We start from the raw sequence: 16,590 nt of genomic DNA on the forward strand, positions 1-16,590 counted from the left end.
TAATCTTTGGGGGTGTAGCAAACATTCCACAGGATGTGACACAAGTCACTCTGAATCATACCAGATTTAAACTTGTTTTTCAGGATATGATGTAAACATGGCGTTTCGCGCGGCTGATTTAAAAGTACACACAGACATGCTCAACTGAAGTAAGGTGCATCACTTAATCTTAAAGTAAGCTGTGTGCCTGAGGTCTGGCATGACTGGCGGTGGGTCGTCTTAAAGGAAAAATGGGTTGGGGAGGAGGGAATCACGCCACATACCGACCGCACGTGTGTGAGAATACCACAGATGCAGCCACTGCAGGGAACGTTAACACGACAGGATGAGTTCACATTCTTCTCATTTACACCGTAACATATATCTACGACTGTCTCGGTAACGCGGTCCGTACATGTACAATAATAATTGTTAGAAGTCGGTGTGGAAGAAATGGAAAAGTTTGCAAGTGGACACACGTGCTGGCAATCACAAGACAAACCGAACTGTGCACACAGTCTTTTTTCCTACAGGATAAGGATCGGGATAGGGCAACGCCTCCGAATCAACCTTGTTTCGCGGACAACCGTTTAATAGATGAAATTCCACACACCGGTCTTGTCTTCCTCAAAAGTAGTGTAATATTTACTAACAATAAGAGGGGGGAAGTCTTACTTTACCTACATGACGCCGTGTGGTCTTGTCTTAAGCGGAAACTTGTATATGATTACCATCAAACACGGTACTTGAAAGCGCGTTACCATATACCACAGTGTACCTTTGCACACTTGCAGACATTTGTTTAAACGACATACTAGTAAGACGATAGAAGAAGTAGAGAGAGGAGTTTTCTGGGCGCCCTATTTCTGGTTAGCTCCAGACCCTATCGTTCAAGAGGTTAACAGAGGCTACCCTGCTAACTAATATATTTGACTTGCTGACAATATCATTCGTTGTTATGACTGATGGTGACTCAGAGAACCAACAGCATGACGGGGTCTTTTGTTTCCCGGTAACGGACGCTTACCAACCTGCCCGTCGGAAGGAATGCAGTCCTCTCTCGAGGTCAGTTCTCGGTATTGTGGTGGAAGCAAGCCCCGCGACCATTAAAATACCGGGGATTGTCATTGGGGCGGAAGCGTCAGGTCCGTGGTATTTTGATGACAAGTGTTGGTTTAACCCCTGGCGGAGACAAGCCGTAAGAATGTGACCTTCCAAACACGGCCACTGACCGTATGATTCCCGCTTCCCTGGTCTTTCCACGGACATCCAAATTTCATCTGTCAAAATGTCCGTCTTGCGTCGAGCACTCATACCGACACGAGTTCTAGTACTTCTTGAGTGCTTTGTGTAATTTCAGTGCACAAAAGTCTAGATAAAACAGCGTGTGCATACATTGTCGCAATGTTCAAGTGGTGGTTTCCATATGGTAATTACAATTTTTGCATATGCATTTGTAGTAAAGTTGATATCTATCCATGTTTCTGAACTTGACGTTCATTGATTTATTTACTTTTATTGTGTCACTACACTTCTTGGTGACCTACCAACCATATAAGTTTCTAAAGAAATTGCCAAATTGTGAGATCTAGTCGTCCAAAAAAATAAAAATGTCATAAATAAAGTTAACGTTACTCTGTAGCTAACCTGTTCCAACCAACCAACCAACCAACCAACCAACCAACCAACCAACCAACCAACCAACCAACCAACCAGCCAGCCAACCAGCCAACCAGCCAACCAGCCAACCAGCCAGCCAGCCAGCCAGCCAGCCAGCCAGCCAGCCAGCCAGCCAGCCAGCCAGCCAGCCAGCCAGCCAGCCAGCCAGCCAGCCAGCCAGCCAGCCAGCCAGCCAGCCAGCCAGCCAGCCAGCCAACCAGCCAGCCAGCCAGCCAGCCAGCCAGCCAGCCAGCCAGCCAGCCAGCCAGCCAACCAACCAACCAACCAACCAACCAACCAACCAATCAGCCAGCCAACCAACCAACCAACCAACCAACCAACCAACCAACCAACCAACCAACCAACCAACCAACCAACCAACCAACCAACCAACCAACCAACCAACCAACCGAATTCGTACAGGTGGCCTGTACATACTAACCGCTGACGCCAGAGGTCGCTGACAAGTTCCTGTGACAGGTGCCATGTTGACAAACTTTTTCCCGGGTCATATCATCGGAATCTAAGGTAAGGTAAATGGTACCAGGCAAATTGTAGAGAGTTCATGTGCCGAAGAGCGGCCACACGACCACATTCTTGGCCATGTCATAGTCATGAGCTGAAACTTCTGGTCAACTTGTTCGCTGCTCCGCGTTTAACCTCTGACCCGGATTCAACGCATCTAAGCTACAAATTTTGTATGGAAAAAAATGAAAAGAAAGAATCAACCCCTTACGTTTGTAATAATTTCACCTTTGGGCATAAATAGTCCATATGTTATTATTTATTCCCTAGATGTATGATTGCTACCAATGTGAGCTCTCAATCTGTCTATGTTCCGCTGTTAATTTTTTTGCGTTTTGCTGCCATCCCATATTGCATGAGACACGAAGTGGTTGCCTAATCCACAGAGAAAAGCACATTTTGCTCATTTCTCTGCAACAACCGCCGTCAGCACAATGGTTCTGGATCTGGATCTGTTCCGTGTGGATCGGGGAGGAGATCCCAACAAGATCCGCGAGAATCAGTCCAAGCGGTACAAGGATGTGACGTTAGTTGACAACGTGGTCCAAGCCGACGAGCAGTGGAGAAAATGTGAGTTGCGCCCCCCTCCCACCCCCTACACGCCTACCATTTCTCAGTTCGCTTTTGGTTTCTTTCCAAACACTAAAACTTTTCTCTTGGTATTTAGAATATCACCAGGTACATAGATATGTGCACATGTTAGGTCAAGGCTGCGCTGTTACTTGAACGAGTATTAGAAACGTAAACCGTGTTCCGCTAAGCAAAGATGATGCAACACATAGACACTGCCAATTGTGATAGGTAGAATACATTATTCATTGCCGCATATTTCGCTAATGTCAAATATCTTAAGATTTATCCTTAATGAATATTCTAAAACAAGCTATATTTTGAAAAGCTAAGTTTTTGACTCTGTTGATTAGTCCAACCAATCAAATGATTATCTTTGTTAAATTTATTGTTCTATCTAACATATTATGTAGGCTTGACTATATTTTCTATCACCCTAAATACAAAGTGCGGTACCAGGCAGACACACTGAACAGACTGAAGAACCTGTGCAGCAAGACTATAGGGGAGAAGATGAAGGTGGGTCCATTATTCTAACCTATACCATATGTACAGGCAACACCAATGATATGCACGATATTAAGGTGTAAAATAATATGACAGGAAACACTTGTCTTAGACATATATATTCTAGCTGTCTAACTTTTTTATGGAATAGAATGGTCCCTGCGTTTTTAGTAGAAAAATTGTAATAGCATTTTAAGAAACATGGACTGTATACGTTATTGCTGTTAAACCAGAGTTGACTATGTCATAAAATCATAAAATGGTCAGTAATAAGACCACATGATTTATGTATGGATCATACAGTATGCTAAATAAAGCGTCTATGATAAAGTACCTATTATGATTGCCAGTATGCACATATACAGAGCCCAAGGCTAGCAAACCAGTGCTGAATATATGTAATTAGTGCTCGCTTGCATATGCAATAAAATCATTATATTGGCTAGCACTTAGTAGTGGTGCTGTTCAACCAGTTTTCCGGCAAAGCAATGCCGTGAAATGCATATTTGCAATTTTCAAATGTCAAGCAATTTGCTGAAGCTTTCCCTAAGCAAAACGCATCTCCCAAGACAAGCTTAAGTGTATCCAACTATCCATATGTGTGTGCCTCTATAAAGTGTGTCAAAGTGTGCCACCATAAAACTCAAATATATGTCCTGTGACAAACTGGGTCTGGGTGTTGATTATTGTCCCTGTTGTATGGTAGTTCACTATGATTGGTAATACCAGAAGATTTGTTGTTTCCAAATTTTATCTGAACAATCTTGGTTTTTCTTTACACCTGTAGAAAAAGGAACCAGTTGGTGAGGAGAGTGACTCTCCTCTTACAGAGGATGAACTGGAAAAGCTGACTCCAGAAGCCTTACAGGTAACAAACCATACATGTACTTAGGCCACACCAATTTAATTTCTTGGTTAACGGATTTTTATTTTCCAAAAAAAAAAAAAAAAATTTAGAAAAAAAAAATCATGAAAACAGAAGGCTGGCCCAGCCCTCTGTTTTTATGATTTTTTTTTCTAAAATTCTTTTTTTTGGGAAAATAAAAATCCGTTAACCAAGAAATTAAATTGGTGTGGCCTTAGTTGCTCTTGTACAATTCCTGCACGAATGCATCCTTAGCTTGTTCAATCACTCAGCAAGTCTTTAAAAATGGGGCAGTGCTGTTGTGCCTTTTAACACTCTAAAAGGGAAAACTTCTGAAAAGAGTTTCGAAGGCTTTTCTTTATTTTTCAGGCAATGTCTGTGAACCAGATAAAGCAGATCCGGACCATCATCGACAAGTCCATCCTGCAGAACACTGCAGGACGGGCGGAGGTGGAGAAAAACCGGCAGGAAAACCTGAAGGAGATCGGAAACATTCTTCACGCCGATGTTCCCATTAGTAATGATGAGGTGGGTTCATACATGTAGCTTAGAATTACATTTTGTACATCTGTGATAACGAGATGAGTGTTGGTGATGATACTAGTATTACATTATGATGATGTACTACAGACTCCAAATCTGCAAACGTATGTCCTGTGTCTTGCTTGCAGTTGAAGTTGTGATTTTGAATGTGTACATTATTTAGGATGAGGATAACAGAACAGAAAGGACGTATGGGGACTGTACTGTGAGGAAAAAGTACTCCCATGTTGACCTGATCACCATGATTGATGGGTATGATGGAGAGAGGGGCGCGGTCACTGCTGGCAGCAGGGGCTATTACATGAAGGTAGGCAGTGCTCACTTCTCGCTACTACAGGACAACTTGTTTCTGTTGGCCCAATAGTACTTTAGAATTGTAGTGTTTATGAAAAGCACAAAATTAAGGCAAACGTTAAGTTTGGATATATGGTTTTCAACATTTAAAAGTGCTCTGTAGCTGGTATCAAGTTTAAACACACATGACAGTTGGACAGGTATGGTTCACAGTTAAGACTTCGACCATCCTGTTTTTAGTACCCACCTAACAGGCATTGTATCAGTGAGTTTCCTTCAATAGTCATTGTTCCATTGCAGGGAATAGCTGTGTTCCTGGAGCATGCCCTGATCCAGTATGCCATGCGGATCCTGTATGAGAAGGGTTACACGGCCCTGTACACGCCCTTCTTCATGAAGAAGGATGTCATGTCAGAGGTCGCACAGCTCAGCCAGTTTGATGATGAGTTGTACAAGGTACGGACATTTTAACATGAAGGCTTACCATAACTATTGAGAGATCATGGTTGAATGTTTCTTGGCCAGGCACCTTAACCATTACGTTAATATGAGGTCACACTATGCTTATCTTGACATTGATTTGTCTGTCGCAACCCTTTGAAACCTGTCCTAAAAGATGGAATACTTCCCCAAGAAACAATACCGTTACAGTACAGAATTTAGCTCTAAAATGTGCTTCTCTCTGTGGATTAGGCAACCACTCCGTGTCTCATGCAATATGGTCTTTGCTACAACAGGTTATAGGAAAGGGTAGCGAAAAAGGAGACGACCAAACGGAGGATGTCAAGTACCTCATTGCCACATCGGAACAGCCAATTGCAGCGTTTCATCGCGATGAGTGGATGAAGCCCGAAGACCTACCAATCAAGTACGCTGGGATGTCAACGTGTTTCCGACAGGAGGTCGGATCACACGGGCGTGACACGAGAGGGATCTTCAGGGTGCACCAGTTCGAAAAGGTACAATCTAAAGATCACTTTTCAACATACACATGCCTGAAAGTATGTTAGTATGTTTGATTTGTAATGGTGCCATTGTAAACTGAAGAAAATTGAGTTCTGAATGTATTGTGTTTGTTTCCTTTAAACTTGAAGGATACTGAACACACTGTTTTCCTTGCTAGGTCGAACAGTTTGTGCTCTCAAAGCCAGATGACTCCTGGGGTCTGTTTCATGAGATGATTGGCAATGCTGAAGAGTTCTACAAGAATCTGGGCATTCCTTACCGCATTGTCAACATTGTGTCAGGTACGTTTTTGAAGCAAGAAAACACTGCTCTCAGTACCTGACCCATGTAGTTTGCGTATTGGACACTCTGGGATGTTATAGTCCAAAGAATCATTGATTTTGAATTCTAAGGACACATTACTTTACTGGTAGCAACATATAGATATTTAATTCTTCTAATTCTATGTCTATTCATTCTGTTTTAGCATGTTGTACTTTTGATTGTCCTGAATGCTTGAATGGTTAAGACATTTCCATGTGGTTTTGCTGACTCATTTAGGAGCATTGAACAACGCAGCCGCCATGAAGTATGACCTGGAGGCTTGGTTCCCTGGGTCGGGTGCGTTCCGCGAGCTGGTGTCGTGTTCCAACTGTCTGGACTACCAGGCGCGGCGACTACTGGTGCGGTACGGACAGACCAAGAAGATGAACGAAAAGGTTGGACATTGATTCCTTAGACATAAGAACTTACACATCTTCAAACATAAAGAGTAACTCAAACTGAGGTGTTTTTTTAAGGTTATATTAATGGTAATGAAGTTTATTGCATATTTTTGCCCCACTTGGGCTAAATGCAGTAAGTTAGATACAAGAGAGTAGTAGGGAAACTATGCTATGTTTTATCTATACATGTACCTATCGTTGTTGACAAGTATAATGACCTGTGTTTTGTCTGTTTCCAGCCTGAGTTTGTGCACATGTTGAACGCCACCATGTGTGCCACCACCAGAGTCATCTGTGCCATCCTAGAGAACCACCAGACTGAAGAGGGTATCGTCATCCCTGAGGTACTCAGGCAGTTTATGCCAGGTAAAAGCGAAACAAAGATGTCGGGAAAGCTAATGAGACAATGAATCATTTGAAGTATTTTGATGTGGTTGGTCAGAAAATTGCAGATCTTTTTTAAAAATGTTTTGTAGAACTGGCCACAATATGGATGGGGGGTGGGGGGGGGCATCAACCCCTTTGCAAGTTGCTCCCACACACCAAAAACAACAATACAGTATATTTTTAACAATGGTCACATACAAGTATCAACTGTATTTACAAAAATATACATGTATTATCGTATTGACATTAACATGTCTTTTGGAACTGACGGCAAACTTTTCTCATTTTAGGTGCAACTGAGTTCATACCGTTTGTGAAGCCAGCACCGATAGAGGAACAGGCCACCAAGAAAAAGAAAAAAGAAGGGAAGAAGAAGGAGAAGGTCAAACCCACTCAGGATGGTACAGAGGCGGAGAAGGTCACGGAACAAGTCCAAAACATGGCCGTGAACGAAAACTAGAAATAGGTAACCCTGTAGTCTAGGCTAGTATGAATAAATGAATTACTCAACAATGCTGTCTTCCTTTTCTTTATATGCACCAAACTGTGTTTGAATAAATGTACTATTTAATTATCACTTGGTGTCTTTCAAAATGTGGAGGAAGTTTGGTGGGTTTCATATGATATGTCAACCACTATTAAAGTAACGGGAAGGTTCTCCTTTATTTGCTACTGTTATTTGTTCCCATAATGGTGCATAAGCTGTCATGACATTACTGTTATCTTCATTAGAATAACCTCTATTTGGACAAAAACTGAATTGAAGGTTGGTTCTGGAAGTGATGATTTGAGTAAATACAACAGAAACATAATGCTATCACATCTTTATCGTACTTAACAAGATATTCATGTTGATGATATTAGTACAGATGCTAGTCTTTTCATTATATTTTCTTCTTGAATAACCTCTGAGCATTATGTTCCTTTTACTTGTTGCACTTTCAGCAGGATGTCAATTATTGTAATTTATTGTCATTTTACATGATGAACATAGGGTGAAGCCTATCACTGTTACCAAATTCTACTACATATACTTCTCTGGGAAATAAAAATGTTCTGACGTCTGGGGATGGATAAAGGTAACAAATTGTGTAAGATTAAAATGCATGTCTGTAACTTGTTAAGAATGCCTAAACAAAGGTCAGTAAACAAGCTTTGGGCACAGCTACCAGAGTATAATGATCCACTTTGTATTGAACTGAAAGTTAAATATTAGAGAAAAGCTGAAATAGTATGAACAGTATGTACCACTTAATACAATTGTATTTGGTGCATTGAAAGACATATCTGTTTGCTGGCCTGTGGCACAATCTCCTGTCTCTGGGCTATGTAACATGTCAGTGGGAGGGCCAGGTTAAGTTTGATTTCATCAAGTTAAGATATTTCTTCCCAGAATGATGAGGGAACATGTATCAATACATGAAAGAACAGTTCCCTAGTAGGTCTGAATGCAGATTGGTACTGATCAATTGTTAGTGTGCTACAAAAAAGCTGTCAGCTGATCAGTGACAACACATCAAGCTAGAGGACTCTGGCAGCAAAGTATATGTGCACATCAAAAATTTTATACCAAAAATTTTCAACAATTTACTATTCATGAGAACTGTTCATTTAGTATTTAGTTCTACACACGAAAGCTGAAATTATTTGTCCAAGTTGCATTTCAGATGTCCTCTTTCACATAAAAATATCAGGTCATACCTGTATAAATAAGATTTTATTTTGACTGGTGTGTACTGTGATCAACGTTTAGTTAGATTTTGCATGATTAGAGATGAAAATGTTCTAATATTTGCCAACAAAGGGAATAACTTTCAAACAGGTGTAATGTATTACTGTGCCAGCCTAGCATGCATGTAGAACATGAGATATAAAAGAGAGTAAAATACATATTTGGTCAATGGTATTACAGATGTATCATGAGGGGACCAACTGTTTTCCAACAAGACTGAATAAATAGTTGATGTTGTGACATTGGAAGGTATTCATGTATTGGAAGATATTAATGTATTGGAAAGATAATATCACTGGCTTATCATGTAAGATATGGATAGGCATAAAAGCAAATGCTCTGTTTCCTGTATGCAAAATGCAATAAAGTTAATGTCCCTGGAACAGGTGATGGCTTACAAGTCTCTGAGTCACTGTCATGTCATTCCCCTAAAGTTCTCTATGGGTGCAAGGCCAAATGTATAAAGCTTTCAGGGACATGGCATGAGCCAATAACAGCTGGTAACCAAATGAAGTCACCATTTCGAAGCAGTGGTTGTCGATGCACACACCAATTCTTTATGTCCTTCAGAAATAGCAGCTCAATCCAAAAGAGAATGGTTGCATGTTCGTTAGATTTTTGTTTTGCAAAACCTGCAGAATAATTTTAAACTGTATGAAATTTTAAATGAATTTGATGGGGGTTGTGAAAACATTTTGAAGGACAAGCAGAAGTTGCCAAGGACTTTTCTCAGCTGACTCGTGCTATCACTACTATACTGGAACTGAGTGAGTGAACAATCCTCTTGCTGTGAGGTTTAGTTACACAAGCCTACTTCAAATGTCCAAAATGTGTTCATCATTTTATGCCTGACAGTAGCCATGTGTTGCATGTGAAGAACAATATATAATAGTAATATCATTCATAAGTTCTGGACTTTCAAGTTTTTTCCAATGTTGCCTGCTTGTCTACCTACATGTATACATTTACATGCGTGTGTATTTCCATGTATTGTAGTACAAATGATATGTTACATCTTCATCTCTGGAAGACACTTTTATTGAAGAAACTACCTTGTCAACAGAATAACATCAATATTTCCAAAAAGTATGCAATCATACATAAAATCTGGACGAGTTGATCAGATATGGTATGACATTTTTTACTTTATTCAACAGCAGTATCAAATGTTAAATATAACGTAACAATTTCCGCAAGCATGACAACATTAATGTCAAGTATACAAATCCACTGAGTTGAAAAGTGATATCTTGGTAATCTTAGTACATGTTTGGCACATTGAACAGCTGTATTCAAAATGTATCTGAGAAATATGCCTCCAGGTTAATAATGAACAAACAAAAAATAAATAAATATTAGATGGTAGAAATGTGTTAAGTAGACTCTTTGCTGGACGTTCTTGATGTGAAGTTCCTGATGTTTCTACCAGAACTTCCTGCAGTACAGTCCGACCAAGGCCCCGGCAGCAGCCAGGCTGAGGACCAGTCTTACTGTGCCCGACCCCTGGTTATCTGTGCACGGGTCCGACACCAAGTCTGCTGGCACTACATCACTCGAGTTCGTCATCTGAAAATTATAGACAACTTTGTTGAATCTTTATGTCTTAGATAATTTTAGGAGTTTAGAGAAATTAGTAACCTGCCTGTCTAATATAGAGTTAAAAATTTGGTCTAACGACAACTTCCACAAGACAACCATCGGCACAAGACGACCACTTTCACTTGGTCCCGATTTATTCCCCCATAGACACAAGCATTAAGAGATTTGTCCAGAACAACCACTTTGACTGTACTATCTAATATACTATTTCCCCCAGTCTACAAAGTGTTCCGAAAAATGTTGCCCTACAGTTGTACCTGTATTAGCCTAGTTTTCAGCCCCCTCAGCTCCTGATGTAAGCCTCGCACAGTCTCCAGCACATCTGAAGTCTGCTCACTCAAGCACTGAACAGAGTTCACATTCTGGAAACAGGAAGTATTGACAGGACTGACCATTCAACCTACAACTTTTGTTTGCAACTATTCAATGTCGCTCCTTAACATACAAAGTGTAATAGTCATGGCAAGGATCAACTTTGTTATCAATGTCTAACTTTAACATTCAGACAGTTGGACTGAGCTGAAGAGTACAGCACAATGCAGGAGAACTATAACGTTAACTATGAAGAATCTAATAAGAGTAAAATGACAACAAGCCCACCTCCCGCGGGTCCATCATGTGTGGCTTGTCGTCCAGTTCTTCGTGGATGTACGCCACGGTGCTGGCGATGTAGCTCACGTGCCGAGTGATGTTGGACAGCATCACGACAGCCTCGTCGCATCTGTGGTAGAGGATCATGGTTGATAATATTCACAACATCTAAACTTTTTTTTTCAGCTTTTGTGGACTTTTTCACTCTACGAAGTTCTCTAAAACCTCACTTTCAAAGTCTGAAGATATCTAGGGTACCTTACATGATATTCCAACATTTTATTACTTTACCACTTAAACCTTTACTGACCTGATACCTGCCTTCCCCTGCGGGCGCGGCAGGCTGCTCTTCTCCCAGTCCCTCTTGTGAACGTCGCGTACGGCGGCGAGCAGCGTCTTCTGTACACCAACCTGCCGGATACCCATCTACACAACATGGGGAGATGTGTGGGTTTATTGTAACATGTTATCTAACACATAATCTTACTTAAAGATACTTTTGAAGGAAATGTCAGTAATAGAATACTTGAAAATATCCATCCATACCACATAACACCACACCACACCCGTGACCAAATCTAATACCAGACCAAACCACATCAAACCATACCTTGTCTAGTTCTTCAGCCTTGATCTTCAAAAGGTCAGCAAATGTTACAGCATGCTCCTGCATACATGCACAAAATACACTACTTATTCCCTGTGGTGGTAGAATGTTATACATGTATAAATTATCTCTTGACCTTAATTAAACTTGATCATTTACTGATGATTTTTGACAGTACATTTTTATAAGTGTAGCTTTACTTATAGTCACATCTGATACTCCTCCTTTAGGGAAAAACAGCAAGAAAAATACTGATTGTGCCGACGTGTTTCTTACCTGGAAGACAGGCACCAGATGTCCCAGCTGTAGACCATACAGGAACATCTCCAGATCTCCATACCGAGCGTAGGACCTGGAACATATCATACATCACTCTCAGGTCATGGCACACAGGCAGAACCTTTTTTGTCAGACTTCCCGTGATACATGGATATGTTCATGATGATGATGATCACATACCCACACATATAAACTCTAACTAAGCAGACATTTGGTGAAACACAGACTCAGACAAAGTGAAGTCATAAGGCCCATTTGTACTAAAGATGGTTGTGTTTTCCAAAACTCTTATTTGCATATTACTTTTTCAAACATTGCTCAGCAGATCACAAGACAAAAATAAACTGACAGTGAAAATACAGTTATGATTTAAGCCCCAGACAGTACATAGTTGAGACTGTGCTATGCCGTGTGCCGTACATACCGTGTGCTGTCCCTTGTGGTGCTGTCCCCTGCCTGCTGTACCAGGCTACACAGCTCCTCGTCAGTCTGCTGCAACATCAGGGCTGGTCCTGACGGCCTGCAGGAATCACCATGGCAACAATAGAATAGAAATGTCATATATGGCACGACAAGTCTACAGATGTGACTAAGGCTGAAAAAATATGGAAAAGCAGGCTGACAAAATCACCCAAACAAGCTTTAGCTGGACAACTTAAGTGTTAATGCTGTTGTACTAGAGACGTTTTGATGTTGCAAGAAAGACTCTTTTCAAAGAAACACTAGAAAGAGAAGAAGTCTCACCCATTTCCAACCCCATTCACCATAGAACTGGTCTCTCTGGTAGGTGATGGCCAGGCTATTGGAGGTCGAGAGGCAACAGGCCCAGCATCTATAGGCCTGGCTGCTAAAGGCCCAGCATCTATAGGCCTGGGTCCAACAGGCCCAGTTACTACAGGCTCAGTCACTTCAGACCCAGTCACTACAGGCACAGAGCCTGTTGGATCAGATGGTCTGCTGACACCTACTAACAGGTTGACAATCTGGACAAACAGGTACAGAAATGATAGAATGTGACTGTTTAAATCATTACGGTATTGCTGTTTTAAAGACATAAAATTCTTGGCCCAAGTTTTCATTAATCAACCACCCTGTAAACATTACCCTAACAATGAAGTTTTGCTATAGGAACAACTTATGCACAGAAAATGTAAACTGTGCACTGCAGTGCATATGTCTTGAATTACTTAAGAAGTTCATTTTCAGGCCAAACTTGCACACTAATGCTAGAGATGTCTTGAATTGCTAACCTCTTGATACCCCCTCGCAGATGCGAGGTCAACGGGTCTCGTCCCATCAATGGTGACTTTCTCTGGATCAGCGCCCCCTGACAACAGCGTCTGAACTGCAGCCTTATGGCCCTTGCTAGAAGCCCAACACAGTGCCTAAGTAGAAAAAAAGGATGTTTCAACATTCACTTTCATTTTTTTCTAGATGCAGCTGATGCAACAACTTTATCTCTAGTTCGGTGGTCCTAAACGCTCTCATCATCCTCTCATCTCCATTGGATTACATGTTCTTACTTTGCTTGTTGTGAGTATGCTTGCAGCTTTCAAACAATGATGTGTGTACAAACTTCTGAGACCTAAATCAGGCTACTTTAGGCCACACCAATTTAATTTCTTGGTTAACAGATTTTTTTAAAAATTTTAGCACGAGGACATCATTAAAACGGAAAGCTGGGGGGAAAACTTGCACCTGACCATGTTCACTCCCTGAAACTGTGTGCACCAGTACAAACTTTCCTCTGAGATTCTGTTTTCATGTTGATTTTCCAATCTAGCATTTTTTCAAAAATTCTGTTAAGAAATCAAATTGGTGTGGCCTTATGTGTGCCAAAATTGTACATGTACACAGGTAATTTTGAGTACTAGATCTTAAGACCATGTTTCAGATCATGTCACACATCTACACAAAGAATATTAATGTCTGGTTACGGTCCATCCTCTGGAGTCCTGCTTGTTGACCTCTGCCCCCTGTCCCATGAGCCTCTGCACCACCCCTGCCTTCCCCTCTCTTGCTGCATACATCACTGCTGTCATGTGATACCTGGAAACAAAAACTTCTCATGAGGCATGGTCTGAGGTGAACATTGTCTATAGGTCTTCAAATAAGTGAAGACTCACAAAAACAGATTATGATAATGCAGGGAATAAGTTGCAAGGAATGCAGGTAAATTTCCACACTAGATAATAAATGCTGACAAGGAAACAGGTCTTACTAGGATTTGAAGTCCTGAGGTTATATTGAGTTGGGACACAACAGTGAAAACAGAAACAAAAGGTAAAACAGAAAGTAGATATGTGAGTTTTATAACAAGAAAAATCACAGGAATGGAAGAGCATTATGCATGTGACTCAAGCAATCAGCACAAAACATTGTCCTTGGCTTTTATCTTAAGTTTAAAACCAACAATAGAGTAATGACCCTGTATGTTGTTTGTGGTATATATAGCCCTCATGGTCCAAAGAAGATAGCAGTGTACTAAACCAGATAGTGTTGCTCGCTCTAAATTAATAAAAAAGTTTCTAAAGTTTTTGAAAGTTGTGAGCTGTGATGCAGACCTATCGTGGCTGTTGACATTCACATCCTTCTGCAGCAGCAGTTCTATACAGGGCAGCATGTCCTGGTCCGACTGCTGACTGGTGCAGGCACACATCAGCACACTGTAGTGATCTGGAGGGGAGGGGGGCAGAGAGGGATGGATATTACTGTGTCCTTCATAATACCATAGCCTTCAAAATGTGTTCAGAGCAGCTATCAAGCTAGTCTAGATGTTGAATGTAAAAGTTTAGCTCTGAGACTTTTCCCGACCTTTATGGAAGTTGGGATCTGCCCCCTTCTCCAGTAGAAACTCCAGGATGGTCCTGTGGCTGCCCTGGGCGGCGTACATCAGGGGCGTCCACTTGGATGATAAGACTACATCAGGGTCCAGGCCTGGGGATGGAGGTTGAAACAAACACAGGTCTTTTTGTATTAAATAATCTTATTTATTATTCGTAGGTTAGAGAAAGCATGGTCAATAATAGAGCAAACTTCCTAGTCCTTATTTTTGAAAACAAAAAACAAGTTTAGGTTCTGACCAGCTTGAACCAGTTCCCTAACACGGTTCAGGTCGCCCCGCATCACGGCCACCTTCAGGTCATCTGGGGACATGGGATGGCCGTCTTCGTTCCGCGGTCGAGGGGCCGCCGGTTTGTCCTGTCTGGTAAATGGAGACCGGCCTGTCTGGGGTGCCGGTTTGGCAGGTGGTGTTCCCGATGTGAGGTTCCCGTCGCCATGGGAGAAGTTGTTGTCACAGCTCATGGACAGGCCACTGGATGGTGGAGACAGCTGGAGGGATAAAGAAGAGTTTAGGATGTACACAGTTCTTGATACAGTAGTTGCAAGGTTATAAACCTCCTTGATAGTTGGTTGTGAAAGTTAAACTTCAACCAGTTAGTTACAGTCATGGAAAACCCCTACAAGAATACCAGCTGTGCTGTATTATCAAATCGATTTACGTGAAATATTTGATTCAAGAAACAATTAGCTAATGCCTAGCCCAGTTCAATATATTGATATTTTATTTATTTATTTATTTATGAAATATTTCCCGAAGTCTCGCAATGAGATGATTCTAGCGATGTAATGTTACGAAAAAGAGAGATAAATGAGACTTCGGATCGGCAACAAGCAACGTCGAAACTGTCCATCATCCTAAGGCTCTCTTTACATTATACTTTTGCCGTCAACGCCACTGGCGTCAGCGCCACTGGCGACAGCGGGAACCCCGTGTAAAGACAATTCCCGTCGACGTAGTCCCGCTGTCAACAAATTTTCTCCCGTCAGCTTCGAAGCCGTCGCCCGTCAGCACAGCGGGAGTCCCCGTCAACTTCAAACTCCGTCTAAAGAGAATACGTCGGGCTCGCGTCAGCGGCAGTCAGGGTTTCGGCGATTAGCATAAAGCACGCGTTGATTAGCATACTGTAAGTCTACTTAGATCCCCGGTATATATAGAGAGAGAGAGATTCGCGGGATCCGCGGCGACTTTTGTGCCGTGCATTCATTTCCCCGCGGATATATTTATCGTACTTGTGCCCCCCTCCCCACATTTACGAGTGATGAGCATGGAATATCTACACATAAACAAGGCTTTGCATTGTAGTTTAATACGGGCGGGGAGACGCCGTCTACCGTTGTACAATCATACAATTTTGTTTCTTGCTTTTGTTATGCTTACGCCCGATACTTTCTACAAGATGGCGAAATGCAAGCACCGCAGGTGTCTGTCAGATTTCCGGGCGGTGTGTCTAGAGACGTCGCGACAGCGGCCTCCCGACAGCGGGAAATTTCGCCGCTGACGCGAAAAACGTAGTGTAAACTGCGCCTTAGTTCAATCTTTGGCAAGAAGAACGTGCAACTAGAGAGATGACTGTCAAACATTCCATCACATTCCATCACGATCTAAGATTGCTATACGAGCCCAAAACATGTAAGGTTGCTTCCATTGTAGTTGCAAACCTGTGGCTGTTCTTTGCAGGAAGAGAAGAAGAAATCATCGTCTGAATCTGAGTCGAGCTCGAGCCCAGCTGGTCTTGCAGTGAAGGACGCCATGCTTGGCAATTGTGAAAGTTTCCTGAAAGAAGTGAGATGTGTTGCAGTTCAAAAGCGCCCTCTATCAGGAGACGTTGGAATAACATAATATTCTCCAGACGGCGAAAACGGCAACAACGTGACAAAATTATATAATCAGTATGTAAAAATTCTTGCGTTATACAGAAATGTTTTTTGATCGATGGAT

At 41.7% G+C, this 16,590-nt stretch overlaps 3 protein-coding genes across 3 annotated transcripts; 1 reads left to right on the plus strand and 2 right to left on the minus strand.

Annotated features, from left to right (window-relative positions):
* Positions 1-2,489: 2,489 nt before the first annotated feature.
* On the plus strand, positions 2,490-9,131 carry LOC136435303 (serine--tRNA ligase, cytoplasmic-like). The gene is made up of 11 exons (XM_066428661.1): positions 2,490-2,733; positions 3,182-3,252; positions 4,028-4,108; positions 4,475-4,633; positions 4,812-4,955; positions 5,243-5,398; positions 5,680-5,901; positions 6,066-6,189; positions 6,449-6,606; positions 6,852-6,978; positions 7,290-9,131. Exons 1-11 carry the CDS (start codon positions 2,598-2,600, stop codon positions 7,457-7,459), a joined length of 1,548 nt encoding a protein of 515 aa, XP_066284758.1. The 5' UTR covers positions 2,490-2,597; the 3' UTR covers positions 7,460-9,131.
* Positions 9,132-9,747: 616 nt separating this feature from the next.
* Positions 9,748-11,923, minus strand: LOC136435304 (ankyrin repeat, SAM and basic leucine zipper domain-containing protein 1-like). Its single transcript, XM_066428662.1, has 6 exons — positions 11,805-11,923; positions 11,532-11,588; positions 11,232-11,347; positions 10,931-11,051; positions 10,588-10,692; positions 9,748-10,297 (listed from the first exon to the last, which is right to left on the minus strand). The coding sequence occupies exons 1-6, from the start codon at positions 11,892-11,894 to the stop codon at positions 10,154-10,156; spliced, it is 633 nt and encodes a 210-aa protein (XP_066284759.1). The 5' UTR covers positions 11,895-11,923; the 3' UTR covers positions 9,748-10,153.
* Positions 11,924-12,194: 271 nt separating this feature from the next.
* LOC136435308 (ankyrin repeat, SAM and basic leucine zipper domain-containing protein 1-like) lies at positions 12,195-16,453 on the minus strand. The gene is made up of 8 exons (XM_066428677.1): positions 16,311-16,453; positions 14,891-15,140; positions 14,622-14,744; positions 14,372-14,483; positions 13,745-13,856; positions 13,058-13,192; positions 12,552-12,790; positions 12,195-12,327 (listed from the first exon to the last, which is right to left on the minus strand). Exons 1-8 carry the CDS (start codon positions 16,401-16,403, stop codon positions 12,210-12,212), a joined length of 1,182 nt encoding a protein of 393 aa, XP_066284774.1. The 5' UTR covers positions 16,404-16,453; the 3' UTR covers positions 12,195-12,209.
* Positions 16,454-16,590: the final 137 nt, after the last annotated feature.

The sequence above is a fragment of the Branchiostoma lanceolatum genome, chromosome 5 (genome assembly GCF_035083965.1).
Source record: "Branchiostoma lanceolatum isolate klBraLanc5 chromosome 5, klBraLanc5.hap2, whole genome shotgun sequence".
Classification (NCBI taxonomy): domain Eukaryota; kingdom Metazoa; phylum Chordata; class Leptocardii; order Amphioxiformes; family Branchiostomatidae; genus Branchiostoma; species Branchiostoma lanceolatum.